At 37.5% G+C, this 13,569-nt stretch overlaps 3 protein-coding genes across 3 annotated transcripts; all 3 read left to right on the top strand.

Annotated features, from left to right (window-relative positions):
- The first annotated feature begins 211 nt into the window (after nt 1-211).
- On the top strand, nt 212-1,922 carry LOC6643020 (prostatic acid phosphatase). The gene is made up of 5 exons (XM_002065755.3): nt 212-624; nt 690-773; nt 837-995; nt 1,051-1,578; nt 1,648-1,922. The coding sequence occupies exons 1-5, from the start codon at nt 334-336 to the stop codon at nt 1,846-1,848; spliced, it is 1,263 nt and encodes a 420-aa protein (XP_002065791.1). The 5' UTR covers nt 212-333; the 3' UTR covers nt 1,849-1,922.
- Nucleotides 1,923-2,148: 226 nt separating this feature from the next.
- Nucleotides 2,149-4,295, top strand: LOC6643019 (venom acid phosphatase Acph-1). Its single transcript, XM_002065754.3, has 5 exons — nt 2,149-2,428; nt 3,054-3,152; nt 3,201-3,284; nt 3,340-3,498; nt 3,561-4,295. Exons 1-5 carry the CDS (start codon nt 2,234-2,236, stop codon nt 4,266-4,268), a joined length of 1,245 nt encoding a protein of 414 aa, XP_002065790.1. The 5' UTR covers nt 2,149-2,233; the 3' UTR covers nt 4,269-4,295.
- Nucleotides 4,296-5,930: 1,635 nt separating this feature from the next.
- Nucleotides 5,931-10,565, top strand: LOC6643018 (venom acid phosphatase Acph-1). Its single transcript, XM_002065753.4, has 5 exons — nt 5,931-6,206; nt 8,491-8,589; nt 9,120-9,203; nt 9,436-9,594; nt 9,691-10,565. Exons 1-5 carry the CDS (start codon nt 6,039-6,041, stop codon nt 10,399-10,401), a joined length of 1,221 nt encoding a protein of 406 aa, XP_002065789.2. The 5' UTR covers nt 5,931-6,038; the 3' UTR covers nt 10,402-10,565.
- The last annotated feature ends 3,004 nt before the right edge of the window (nt 10,566-13,569 follow it).

Below are 13,569 nucleotides of genomic sequence, written 5' to 3'. Positions count from 1 at the left end.
GCGGTATTGGCATGGATAACTCTGTAAATAAATCATAATTATACATTTCAATGAGAAATTGTCCGATTAATTGGACTTACCGTTTGTGTTTTCCACTGAAAATATTTTGTTGATCTATCTGTCAGTAGAACAGCAACAACTAAAACAGCAACTAAAGCAGCTAAACAAAGCAATTTGATATAGATTTGTCTCTTAAGTTCCCCGTATCTAGCGGCCTAGGTCTCAAATCAACTTTAGACGCTTAAATGCACACGTCGCCCGCTTGACTCGTTGAGATAACTTTCGTTTCACTTGACATCTTTTCGTGCGTTTCTTTATTTATCGAAAACAATTATGATATTCGGTCGTTGGACTCGTAGACAATTATTTTTCACATGCTGCGGCATACTGACGGCAATTGTATTATGCATTATAGTGTTTACCAGCTTTGGCCAAAAAGAAGAAGACGAAATTGATTGGCAAAATGCGAAATGTTTCAAAACTCAACCAAATACCACAAATTCAAAATTGGAATTGGTTCATATTGTGTTTAGACATGGCATACGAACACCAGTGGACACATATCCAAATGATCCTTATATAAAAAATGGTTTCCAACCCACAGGTTGGGGGCACGTGACCAATGTGAGTTCATGAGGGAGTTGATTAATGTGCCGTGGAATTACAACAACATGTTTCTGTACTTTTAGTCCGGTAAACGTGAACTTTATGAAATGGGTCGTTGGCTAAAGTATCGATATGGTGATTTTATGGGTGACTTCTATAGGCCTGAAGTAAGTTCAAATTCCTTTGCCCTCGTGTCTTTTGTTGAACATTTTGTTTCGTTTATTTGCTAGCGACTTCATGCCCAAGCAACTGCCTCACCGCGAGCCCTCATGTCCCTGCAAACCACATTGGCCGGCATGTTCCCACCGAATGGCACACCAATGGAATGGAGCCAACAGCTGAATTGGCAACCCATTCCCATTGTTTCCGAGCCACTAGATCAGGATTCGGTATGATATTTACAAACACTTTTTGTGGTGATTTGTCTAAGCATTTCATTTGCAGCTTCTTTTGGTTCGCACACCGTGTCCACGTTACTTTGAGGCCCGAGAAGAGGTTCTCAAACGTCCCGAAGTGATAGCCGAACAGAAACCCTATGAAGAAATGTTTAAGGAACTCACAAAACTTACAGGAATGCGAGTTCGCAATGCCGAAGATGTCAATTCCCTGTATATTACTCTTCAGGCCGAAGAAGCATTTGGCTACAAGCTGCCTGATTGGACAAAGGCCTACTATCCCGAACGCATGCAATTTCTGGCTGAACAGAGTTATGTGTATAATGCTTACACCAAGGAGATGCAAAAGATTAAGGGCGGACCTTTCCTCAAGAAAATGTACGCCGAAATGACAGCAAAGGCGGAGGCCACATTAGAGCCAAGAGATCGACGAATGTTCATTTATACGGGACACGACTGGACAGTTGGTAACATTCTTTCTGCCCTAGGCATATGGCAACGTCAAATGCCAAGATTTGGTGTTATGGCCATATTTGAGACCCACAAGAATTTAAAAACGGGCCAACACTATGTCGAGGTAAGCATGAGTGCGAGTAAAACAATTGTGATGAAACTATCAAGGCGATGTTTTTCTCCTAATTCTCAGATCTTTCTGCGTAACGATGAACATGGGTGCCTAGAGCAGTTGAAGCTTCCAAATTGTGATCGACAATGTCCACTGCATCGTCTGGTGGAATTGAGTATGGAAGTTCTACCAAATGACCCCATGGAGCAGCGTTGTCGTGCCCATAGTGCCAATTTCGTGGAACCGCCACCACGTCGAATCGATCAGAATGCTGGACGGTAGATATAGTTCAACTGAAGAATGCAATTTCAGTATTACAACTGTGGGAAATGTGCAAGCAAAACCAAATTATATGAACATACTTTATTATATTATTATTATAAATTTTTGTATTTTTATTTCTTTTTTAATAAATCATTGTCATCTAGAGCTCTCATATTGTAGCAAATTTATGACGGCTATTGAACCTCTCTCATCTATTCTTATCTGAGCAAAAAAAATTCTACATAATCTCAGTTTAAAAGCAGCATTCACTTCTATTGAAGTGGGCATTAGACACCGAGACCTCAAGGCAATTGCACCGGGCCAACTTGCCAGCAAATACAAAAAAAAAAAGAGAAAAAACCCATTTAATAATAACAATAATAATAAAAAGAACATTATTGCAATGAGGTTCGCTTCGCTCATATTCATATTCTGGCCCCATTGGTGGCTAGCATTCACCACTAAAGCGGCAATAGTTCCGTCGTTGGACAAGCCTTCAATCGAGTCAATCGAGTCAATACAAAACCAGACACAGACCAAGATCCAGTTCCAGATCCAAGCCGGTGATACCAATTCAACATTGAAATTAGTTCATGTGGTAAATGCAACATTTAAAATTAAAGCAATGGCAAATAAGTGACAAGTTAAGCGAAATCAAACTGAAAGTTTATGTGAGTCTTCTGAGAAGTGGGTAAATTTCGGGAAAAAAGCAAACACGTGTCGTGAAATTAAGTTCCCTAGAAAACTTAATTAAAGCCTATTGTTAATAAAATTTGCAACAAATTGTTATAGCTTTTCACAATGAGAAGGTACTGGCATACCAGGTTGCAGTTCCCATAGTTGAATTTTTAATTTCTATTAACTTATTCAGCAGGGCGGGACTTATGGGTGGTCAAGTGGGCGCCTAAATCCGGCCCTGTTGATCAGTGAAGTTGCCAAATTAGTGAAAAAGAAATTATAGTTCATTTACCTGACTGTTTGCCCTAGTAAACGAATAAACTTATTAAGCCATAAAAGAATATGTGAGTGACTTAGAGCTAAGTAACATTTATCTTTGTTTTTCTATTAGCAACTCAAATAAGTTAGATAGATTAAGGGAACAAACTAAGATAAACTAATGATTATGTTTGTGGGTTAATTCGATTACAATGTTTTACTTAATAAAGTAGTTGAAGGAATTGATAATTATTAATATGCATTTTTTATTACTCTTTGTTGTCTAGGTGTTTCGTCATGGTCCAAGAACTCCAGTAAATACTTATCCAAAAGATCCCCATATAAATAATACCTACGAGCCTTATGGTTGGGGTCATTTGACCAATGTGAGTAATGAAAACAATTCAAGTGAACTAACTAACAACTTTTTACAGTCAGGTAAGGTGGAACTCTATAAAATAGGTAAACAGTTGCGTCAACGTTATAAGGACTTTCTGGAGCCCTACTATAAGCCGGATGTAAGTTGAATGAATTATAAAAAGATATGTCAAAATATGATTTTAATTACTTTAGATGATTCATGCTCAATCCACGGAATCGCCACGTACTTTAATGTCCTTACAAATGTTACTTGCCGGCTTTTTTCCTCCCGAAAACACGCCAATGGAATGGAGTTACTTGTTAAATTGGCAACCTATACCGATTTATATGGATCGTGAGGAAAATGATTTGGTAAAATGTTGGAAATTTATGGAATATTCCTGACAATTAATAGACATGTTGATAAATTCCAGAGACTACGACAAATGGTGCCATGTCCACGTTACGATGAAGCCGTAAGAGAGGTCATGAATTTTCCCGAAGTTAAAAAACTACACGAAGATAACTCAAAACTACTGCAAGAACTGACCGAAATCACAGGTCTAAATGTTACCTATGCCCATGATGTGACTAATGTATTTATTTCCCTTCATGCCGAACAGTCTTACGGCTTGAAATTGCCGCAATGGACGAAGGATTATTATCCAGACAGAATGCGTAGCCTGGCAGCGAAATCGTATCAATACGATGCATATACCCTGGAGTTAAGGAAACTAAAGGGAGGCTATTTCCTGGATCACATGTTTAAGGAAATGCAGGCCAAAGTGGCTGGCACTTTGGAACCCACGAATAGAAAAATGTTCATTATGTGTGGTCATGATTGGACTATAGCAAATGTATTAGCTGCCCTCAATATTTGGCTAGATGAAATGTTAAGTTTCTCGGCTTTAATTGCATTCGAGTTGCATCAAAGAAACGATTCAGATGAATATTTCGTAGAGATTTATTTCCAAAATGATCCCAATGGAGAGTTGAAGCAAATGCAAGTACCCGGCTGTGGTAAGCAATGTCCATTGGAAAAAATACAAGAATTATCGCAAAATGTATTACCTGATGCCCCCTACGAACAACTCTGCACTGCCAAGGGAACAATTGAAGGTGCAAGAATCAGTTATCATTAGTAAATAAAATCAGAATCTATAATACAATGGTTTTTTTTCTATTCTGGGGTTGGTAAGTTGGAATGGGTAAATTAAACTAATTTCACTTATTTGTTTTTTCGCATTTTACACATCACTAGGTCATAAAACACAACAACTTGTGTGTAAATAAATTTATTCTTATGCTCAAACTTGCCGCTTCATCAATTAATATAAGCTAATGAAACAGATTGTGTTTAACCTTAAGTCAAGAGGTTGGGTTATTAAATCTTTGCATGTATAATATATCGTTCATCGTAGCTATCAGCAATGAACTTTTGAGAAAGTCGACTAGGAGATGCTCTTCACACACACACACACTCCCTCTCTGTCTCTTTCCACAAGAAAATCCAAAGACATACGAAATTGTGGCAAATTCTCAATCGAAAAGTTTGAACTTCACTTTATCTAGCCATAATACCCTAACAAATTGAAACATTCATGAGCAGTTTAATACATTTAAAAACCATCTGGATATGTAAATTTGATTTCGTTAAGCAAATGTTTAATATACATATATGTATGTATGCAACGTATTAATTACCACAAAGGGCAATTAACATGTTTGATTCGAAAAAGACAAGCCAGAGATTTATTACAGCATCGATTACACGCAGTGACGAAGTGCAAAGAAGACCAGTCCAGACCGGACTAGACGCCTCTATATATATATATATATATATATATATATACTATATATCATAAATGTATACACATCCACATATAAATGTATGTGAACACAAATTACGCCTGCGAAATGTTTCGGCATTGTTCGCTCAATGTACGATCAGTTACGGCTCCAACGAAAAAAAAAAAAATAAACACCCACTATAGACAGAGAATGAATTATAACAATAAAAAGTAGTAATAATAATATACTGAGGTCCCAGCTCCACTTTACATAGCCGAATGCTCAATACTCTTGCGAATGCAAATGGAATTATATCTTCCACTTGTGGAATCTCAATGATATATATTCGTTTGATTCATTATAATTCTTTTGAAAAGAAAGCTTTTAGCTTGATAGCTTTTTTAGAGTTAAGACGAGGGCGGTAACTTGGTCTATATCTATATTTAATCAGCTGATCGTAAATATATAGATATCTTTCTCTGTATGTGTCACAGACGTTTGCTCGAAATGAATGTGCCCTCATGGTACGATTGTGGGCAAAAGTAAAACGACAACAATAGCAACGACGACGGTGACGAAAGCATTTTGGCGATAATGGAATGATAAAAGAATGAATATGGTTTTTAGGGTTCAGTTTTTTGTTGACAGTGCACGGTAAAGTAAGCACCATAAAGTTAACTTTGTTGCCCGGAATATCATCTATTACACTTTTAATGCCGGCTAGGCAAGGATAGGATAGGGCAGAACATCATGACTGATAACGTTCGGATGCCCAAAATACACTTGAAAAAAAAAACAACGATATTCACAAAAACTCGTTTGTTTTTTTTTTTTTTGTTTTTTTTTTTTTATGTTGTTTTGCTGAGATAATGGTGAATTAACTGGTTTTCAGTTATTTGTTTTTGTTTCTATAGCATAATTAAAATACGAGAATCCGAAATAAAATCAAAACAAACGCCAAAAAAAACCAAAACAAAACAAAATCAAAAAAAAAAGTTTAAACAACCTCCGAAGAGACCATTCCAAGTCGAATCTCCGTTGAGTTCAAACTGGAATTTCACGTCTCTCTGAAGTCACGTCACGGCCCAACATCTCCGAACATATAAAGCGCGTCTACGAAAATGCCGCGTTCGCATTTCACTCGAAGGCATTGTCTAGCAATGACGGGCGGATTAGCTGCATTGGCATTGCTGGTGATCTTGTGCATTAGCACACAATCATCAACGGGCAAAATATACGACATTAAAGATCCCGCCACCGATAAGTCAACACTGGAACTGTTGCATGTGGTAAGTGTGGACTAAGCGAAAACGAATTCTCAATTAAAGCAGACACAGGTTTTTCTTTTTCCATAGTCTGAGAAATCGGTTCACCGACTATGTGATGTTCTAGAATATAGAGTCAGCTTAGGGTCTAAATTATTGACATCTCAAGTTCAAGAAACCAAATTGTATTGATCCCTGTGATCTACATTTGTAAGGGAAAACATCTTCCACTCCCCTAGATAGCTTTAGAAACTATTCAAATAGACAATCAGGCAGTCAAATAGAGAACGATTGACTTAGTTACAGATGTTGATCTTTAATTTAAAATATGTTTGTTTAAAAATACTTTCCAAATGTTTTTACAATCATTGATCACATGATCAATGTAATAATACAAATATTTGTTTACTTTTTGTTAGGGTATATCATCATGTTATTTAAAGAATTCGGTTCCGGTTTTTAAATTCATTTGTCAAGAATAATTTCCGTGTAGAGAATGTTATCTTTATTTACCATAAATTTTGTGTTGGATGTGAACTTAAGTTGTAATCACCAACAATATTAGCCCTGCTTTGATTTTTAACTCTAAATAAATTATTCGAAATTGAAATTAATATCGAAAGTCTTGTTAGTTTCTATATAAACATTTCCAATGGGTTTGTTTTCCCTTTCAGATAGTTTATATAAAGTCAATATTAGTTTCAATTTCAAAAGCACTTGGAAAATAAACTAATTTATGTTTTAATAAAACGAGTCAGAAACAAAAGCAAGCCTTTGATGTTTAATTTTTTATATATGTATAGTCTACATTAGCATTATTGTCTTTCGATTTCGATTCTATTTCGGCTTCAATATTTAAGACTTTTGTTGGATTGTGTAATTAGTCGTGTGTGCTTTTGATAGAATTGATTGAAACAAAACATTGATTTTCACAGCCAGCAAACAGCTGATTACGAATGTATATGCATGTATTACAGTATTTAATTTAAAATAAACATTGAAACGACATTGACATTTACTCCACAACAACAAGAAATGCACGCCAAACAGTTCTGATGATAACGCAATATAAACAAAAAACCCAAAAACCAAAAAAAAAAAAAAATAATAATATAAATAATTTGGTGTTACGCTTTGTTCTTTCTTTTGTTGATTTTCGTAAATTATTGTACATCACATCAGGTACGATAATTAGTTTAAATTAGCGAATGTTTGTATACCCTTCTTACGAAAATGATTGATTCAGATGAATAGAAAATGAGTTCATTTTGGCCAAAGTACTTGACAAAGTTAGGTGAACCTTTTTTTTGATTTGGGTTAGGGTATATAATATTATCAGACAGTAACTGGTAGGTGATAAGTACTCAACAATTTGTGTATTAACATTTTTATATTATGTCATATAAAATTAATACAAAAATAGATCCATACTAAATCGATGGGAATATCCCCTACGATAAATTAAATACTTTTAATTACGAAAAGTTAATAAATCTTTATATCTACGCAGAATATTTTGTTAAAACCTAAAGGCCTTGAAATTGATGAAACTTTTCTTGCCAGTGATTTGTAAGTATGTTACTTTTGATAGTATTGATACTAGGAATAGTATTTGTATAGGATGAGATCTAGAGAGAAAGAGAGAGGGAAAGTTGTCTAATCGAGAGTGTAGTCTATATAGATATCTCCAAACATTTGTATGTTTCATTAGCCATTTTATAATACCTTCTGCAAAGGGTATAATTACGACTAGAAATAGTAATTTATTGCACGATTCTTTGCACGATTCATTCATTTTGAAAATAACAAATTTAAACAAAAATAAATAAATAATAATAAAACAAGAAATCTGGTTTTTAATTATGCATAGTACAATCAGCCAAAAACGAAAAAAAAAAAACAGTGTAAAAAAACAACCAGACGCTGTCCACGAACTGCGACGCACTTTTTTTTTTATTTTGTTTTTATTTTCTGTTTTTATTTTCCGTTTTTTTTTTTTGCTGGTCTACCCAAAGCTGAATTTGATTGACTTGGAGAGTTAATTTGCCAGATTCACGGGCGACCTTTGTTTTTGCTCTCCCGTATCAGCTTGTAATTAAAAATAAATTGTTTAAAGCTTTCGCTAAAAAAACTAAACTTGTGTAATCCAGAGCGATGATTAGAACCAAGGGGGCGGTGGGTATGAGTGGGGATTGGGGTGTCTTATCAGAGGCGCGTGTGAACAAAAAGAAGGGCAAATTGACTAATTATAGACAAGCTGAGAATGGCTTAAAAGTGTGTGTTTTGGTTTTTGTTTTTGTAATTACAGGTATTCCGACATGGGCCAAGAACACCGGCGGATACATATCCCAAGGACCCTCATGGAAATGAGACCTTCTATCCATTTGGCTGGGGACAAATAACAAATGTGAGTACCTACGAAAAAAAACGAGAAAATGGTGGAGAAGAAGAAAAATCGTTGACGACGAAAAGTTCTTCCTCTACACTAACATAGTACGACCAGCTAAGCATTTAAATAAATTGAAATGCAAATGTTTTGCTGGGGTAAAAGGAGAGTAGCAAGCAAGCAAAGGCGGGGAGGGCTGCGGTGCGGGGCGACTGGTGGCAATTCTGTGGCAAGTGTTGCATTAACATATACACATATGCATATGTTTATGCATTGCAAAAATACCAGGCATTTTGTTATTTTATTTTATAACATTTCTCTCGTTTTCTCTCTCTCTCTCTCTCTCGGTCTGTGTCTTTCTCTTATTTTTCCTACTGTCTGGTGTCCTGATTCGTTGTTGTCTCACGTGCTGCTCTGGATTCTTCTACTCCGTCTCCGACTGCGACTCCGGCTGCTGTTCCTACTCCTGCTCCTGCTCCATACTGCTGCAATAAATCAACGCGTTCGCTTGCTCGTCCAATGCTCGCCTCAACTCGACTCCAACACGTTAGAATGGCAAACGCGAACTCTTCAGCATTGGTAGTTGGCTGCGTAAGCGTTATGGCAAATTTCTGGCACCCTACTACAGTCCAGATGTGAGTACTGCTACTAACGAACCTCCTCTACGTTTCTGTAAGGGAGTAGGGAGGTAGGGAGAACCGTACATAACAGAACAGAACAGAACGAGTGGGTTGTCTGTCTGATAGTGCGGACATTTACAAATTGCACAGCTCAAGCTCGCTCGCTGGCCCATCACTCAATTCCGTTTTTCTCTGTTTTTTTTTTTTTTGTTTTTGGTTTTTTGGGGGCTCTCCTCTTTATTTCCAGTTGGTGCACGCACAGGCAACGGGCGTGCCTCGCACTCATATGACCATGCAAACCGTATTGGCCAGCTTCTTTCCACCAAAAGGCACGGATATGGAGTGGAACAACAAATATAATTGGCAACCCATACCTGTCTTCTCACAGCAGTTAAATGAGGATACGGTTCGTATGCCCATCTATACAGAAATGAGCTTAATTTCTTTTTAAGTTTTGAGTTACCTATTTCTTTGTTTGTGTTTTTTTTTTTCCATCGAAAAGCTATTGCTTGTGCGTACACCGTGTCCACGTTATTTTGAGGCTCTGCACGAAGTCTACGATCTACCGGAAGTCCAAAAGGAAATTGAACCTTATCTGGAGATGTATAAAGAATTGGCTGAACTTACTGGACAAGCGTTCAAGGAACCCGAGGATGTGCAATCTTTGTATCTAACTCTATTGGCCGAACAGGAATGGGGTCTAGAGCTGCCCGATTGGACAAAGAAATATTTCCCAGAGAAGATGCAATTCCTAGCCGAACAGAGTTATATCTACAATGTCTATACACCGGAAATGCAAAAGATCAAGGCCGGACCATTCCTGAAGAAAATGTTCGATGAGATGGTCGAGAAACGTAACGAGACCTTGAAGCCGGAGAAACGGAAGCTCTTTATCTATACGGGTCACGATACCACAGTGGTTAACATTCTCTCCGCCCTTAAGGTGTGGGAACGCCAATTGCCACGCTATTCGGTGATGGCTTTATTCGAATTGCACAAGAATCAGACAACTGGCGATCATTGGGTGGAAATCTATTTCCGTAATGATCCAAAGGCACCGGCCCAAAAGCTAACTGTACCGGGCTGTGAGTTCCAATGTCCATTGGATACACTAATTGAGTTGGCCAAAGATGTTGTGCCCACTGAGGCAGATGCCAAGCGTTGCGATTCAAAGAATGAAGAATTTACTGAGCCACCACTTCGTGGACCATAAGTGACAAGTGGTTAAGTAAACAAAATTTTACAGGTGCTACACAAACAACAAAAAAAAAAAAAAAAACACAAAAAACAACAAAAAAATACTCAGGGAGTCTATTTAGTGTTAGGGGAAATATTTTCCTAGACTTAAGCAGAAATAAAGTTTTAGTGACCAGTTAAATGATGATAGGCATATTTGATGACTGATTTGGAATTTGTGACATCTTCAATGTATATACATATATAGAGTTGTTTAAAGTTCATATCTCTGTGTAAGTGTGCAAGTGTGTGAGCCTCTAAGTTGCGCCTCATATGGCAGCCAAGTTGGCTCATTTCCGGTATTGTGGCGTCGCCGTCGCCGCCGTCGTCTGTCATTGCCGGTTGCCCAATAGGGCGACGCTTCCGTTTGTCTTTTGCCAGCCAGCAAACAGCATCGCAAACAACTTTTGTACTTGTTTAGCCTAGCATCCTTCTTCTTGACTCTTTCGCTCTCTTTCTCTGAGAGTCTCCGCCATTTCCTTCTTCCCTTCTATATATTTTCGTTCACTTGCCTTCGCAGTGTTGCTGCGAGGTGACATTTTTCGCATTGCGGTTTACCATAAACTATTTCATTGGGTTGTCGTCGTTGTTATTGCTCTTTCACTCCACTCTCCACTTCACTCCCCTCTCTACTCTATTTTATACACTGCCTGTGTATGCATATTTGCCGATATTAGCTGGTTCTGCCTAAAGACATCCAACGATCGCTTAGAAACCGGTTTTTTTTTTCACGAATTTGCATAACAACATAACTTACAATGAAATCCAAAAAAATGCTTTATATATAAATATTTATATTGAAAGTTTTGGTTGGTATACAAAAGTTGATATAATGTAATGATCCTCAGAGTCAGGCTAAAAAAGGCTTCATATAGGCTATAATTAACTTTAAATAGCATTTTTCTAGAGAATTAAAAACATAGATCGCACATTTATTACCATTAAAACCAATTTGGCCAACTGATCATTTAATTTAGGGCAAATCTTTTATATATATTCATTGGTTAATGTCAAAACTATGTTCAGAGGCATGAGAAACTCAAACCGTGCTAATTAGGAATACTTGTGGACAATATTTTGCATAATCGGAAATGTTTCCTTTTGTGTGCTGCAAAACTTCCGACGAAAATTAATATGACTTTCCCAAGGAAATAGAAATTAAAACAAAGCCTGAGCCAAGCTAATGATACATACACACACACATACTTATATGTATATATATGTGCATATAGTGTGGGTCTATATGTATATATATATATATATAAATTTGCTTAAATCAGTGTCTGGGTGTTGGGTTCCTTAACAGACTTTGCATAATCATTAACCCCATTAGAGGCTAATTTGTGGGGATATATAGGCTCTCTCTCTGGCTTCCTGTCTTCTTTCCCTCTTCCCCACTTGCCACACCAACCCATTCATTCATTTGCACGACATATGGCCATGGCCAATAAATCTACTTAGAAGCAGAAGCCAAAACTGAAGCTTGAGTTCAGTCTTAAGGAAAAACTTTATTAAGGGAAAAGTTTTTTTTGCCAACCAAGTGCAAATCTTAGGGTAAACTTAAATTTTTATTTCCCGCCTGCACTGCGTCAAGACGATTGCGAAACTTAGACAGCCTTCCATCGCTTACCCATCTTTCTCTCTCCCACTCTCTCCCACTCTCTCTCTCTCTTTCTTCCCCACTGCAATCTCACATTTCTGTAGTGGTTGGGATCCTCCTGGTCTGACATTTTTCTGTGGTCAGCTTACTAACGACTTTTCGATACGGACCAAAAAACTTTGCGCTTGGCTTAAAAGATATGAGTAAAATTTGTTGATTGCACTCTCGTAGAGGAGATAGAGAATGGGTAGGCATACACCTGCTCTTTCAACTAATCCTCTCCCTTTCTCTCTCTGCCGCTCTGCCGCTCTGCCTCTCTGGCTGTGAGAAAATGAGACAGCATGCATATTAATAAGCTGCACAAATGTTTGCCGGCAAACAAAGTGCAAGGCAGGCCGGATGCCCGGCATCCAGTGCAGTTCAGTCTATTAAAAAGACACAATAGACTCCACTTCACTCCACTTTCCTTCACTCCTGTGGCCCACGATGAATCGGCCGGGCAAAACATGTCTGCTCGGTGTTAGAGGCCAGGAGCTGGGTGCTAAGAGTGGGAGAAGGCATAGCTCTTGCTTTGCTTTGCTTTACTTTACTTTACTTTACTTTGCTTCATTTCCGAAAGCGACGAAGTGGAGGGCCAGAGACAGATCCAGAGACAGAGCCGGAGCCAGAGCCAGAGCGAGTGTACAGACGATTTCTTTGCTCAAAACGGTTTGCAGTTTAGTTCCGCATAAAGCGTAGTATTCCCTGTAAATTGCATAAATCTTTGCTGGCACTCAGTCTCAAGTATGAGGAAGGACCTGAGGTGGGTTGTGGTGGGGTGGGGTGAGGTGTGTAATGGACGAGTGTAGTAGAAAAGTAGTTACAGCTAGGTCCTGCACTTGTCTGGCATGCAGCTGCTTTTGTGTCTTGTTTGTTGCACGTTTCATTTGTCAAAAAAGGTTTAGGAATTTCATTGCCAGCCCAGTGAGAGACGTAGCAAAAGTGGGCGGCCAATGACGTAAACTGTAGTAAAGGATCCCATTTAAGTGGCAATCGTGGCGATACTACTATAATTTGTCCATGAAAATGCAAGAATGTCTGGTCAACAGATTTAACTCACTTGCTAGACCTGAGTGTCCTTTTATCTAACAAATATGTCGAGCACAGGAATGAGACTCTAGAATTTATTTTCAATGTCTTTTGAGTTCATTAGAAATAAATAGAGAAATAAATTTCAAATGTGGACAGATGATTCTATTCAAAAATATACATTTACCACATAATTATTGTTGACATTTACTTATTTATCGTTTATATTGATAACATTTAAAAGTCAATTTTAAAATTAATTAAATTTTATGCACTTTATCATTTTAATTAAGTTAATAGGAAAATAAAGAATTCATCCACATATTGTAGAATGTGTGTTGCCTACATGGCGGATACGTGATATACATACATCAATTCTGTGATAAATATGTCAACTTTTCTAGAATATAACTTTTTTGTTGTCACCTAGCTCCCAGAGAAACGTTCAGTTCACAATAATTTTGTCAAAGGTAAACA

The sequence above is a fragment of the Drosophila willistoni genome (assembly GCF_018902025.1).
Source record: "Drosophila willistoni isolate 14030-0811.24 chromosome XR unlocalized genomic scaffold, UCI_dwil_1.1 Seg41, whole genome shotgun sequence".
Taxonomy (NCBI): domain Eukaryota; kingdom Metazoa; phylum Arthropoda; class Insecta; order Diptera; family Drosophilidae; genus Drosophila; species Drosophila willistoni.
Note: the sequence above shows the minus strand (reverse complement) of the source record. Positions and strands in the feature narration are given on the sequence as shown.

What these genes read in the sequence shown, in the direction of transcription:
- LOC6643018 (XM_002065753.4), top strand. Translation starts at nt 6,039, where the DNA reads ATGCCGCGTTCGCATTTCACTCGAAGGCATTGTCTAGCAATGACGGGC. An exon ending in CACTGGAACTGTTGCATGTG is followed by an intron (nt 6,207 to 8,490) that starts GTAAGTGTGGAC and finishes TTGTAATTACAG; the next exon opens with GTATTCCGACATGGGCCAAG. An exon ending in AGCAGTTAAATGAGGATACG is followed by an intron (nt 9,595 to 9,690) that starts GTTCGTATGCCC and finishes TCCATCGAAAAG; the next exon opens with CTATTGCTTGTGCGTACACC.
- LOC6643020 (XM_002065755.3), top strand. Translation starts at nt 334, where the DNA reads ATGATATTCGGTCGTTGGACTCGTAGACAATTATTTTTCACATGCTGC. An exon ending in GTGACTTCTATAGGCCTGAA is followed by an intron (nt 774 to 836) that starts GTAAGTTCAAAT and finishes TTTATTTGCTAG; the next exon opens with CGACTTCATGCCCAAGCAAC. An exon ending in AGCCACTAGATCAGGATTCG is followed by an intron (nt 996 to 1,050) that starts GTATGATATTTA and finishes TTTCATTTGCAG; the next exon opens with CTTCTTTTGGTTCGCACACC.
- LOC6643019 (XM_002065754.3), top strand. Translation starts at nt 2,234, where the DNA reads ATGAGGTTCGCTTCGCTCATATTCATATTCTGGCCCCATTGGTGGCTA. An exon ending in CATTGAAATTAGTTCATGTG is followed by an intron (nt 2,429 to 3,053) that starts GTAAATGCAACA and finishes TTTGTTGTCTAG; the next exon opens with GTGTTTCGTCATGGTCCAAG. An exon ending in AGCCCTACTATAAGCCGGAT is followed by an intron (nt 3,285 to 3,339) that starts GTAAGTTGAATG and finishes TAATTACTTTAG; the next exon opens with ATGATTCATGCTCAATCCAC.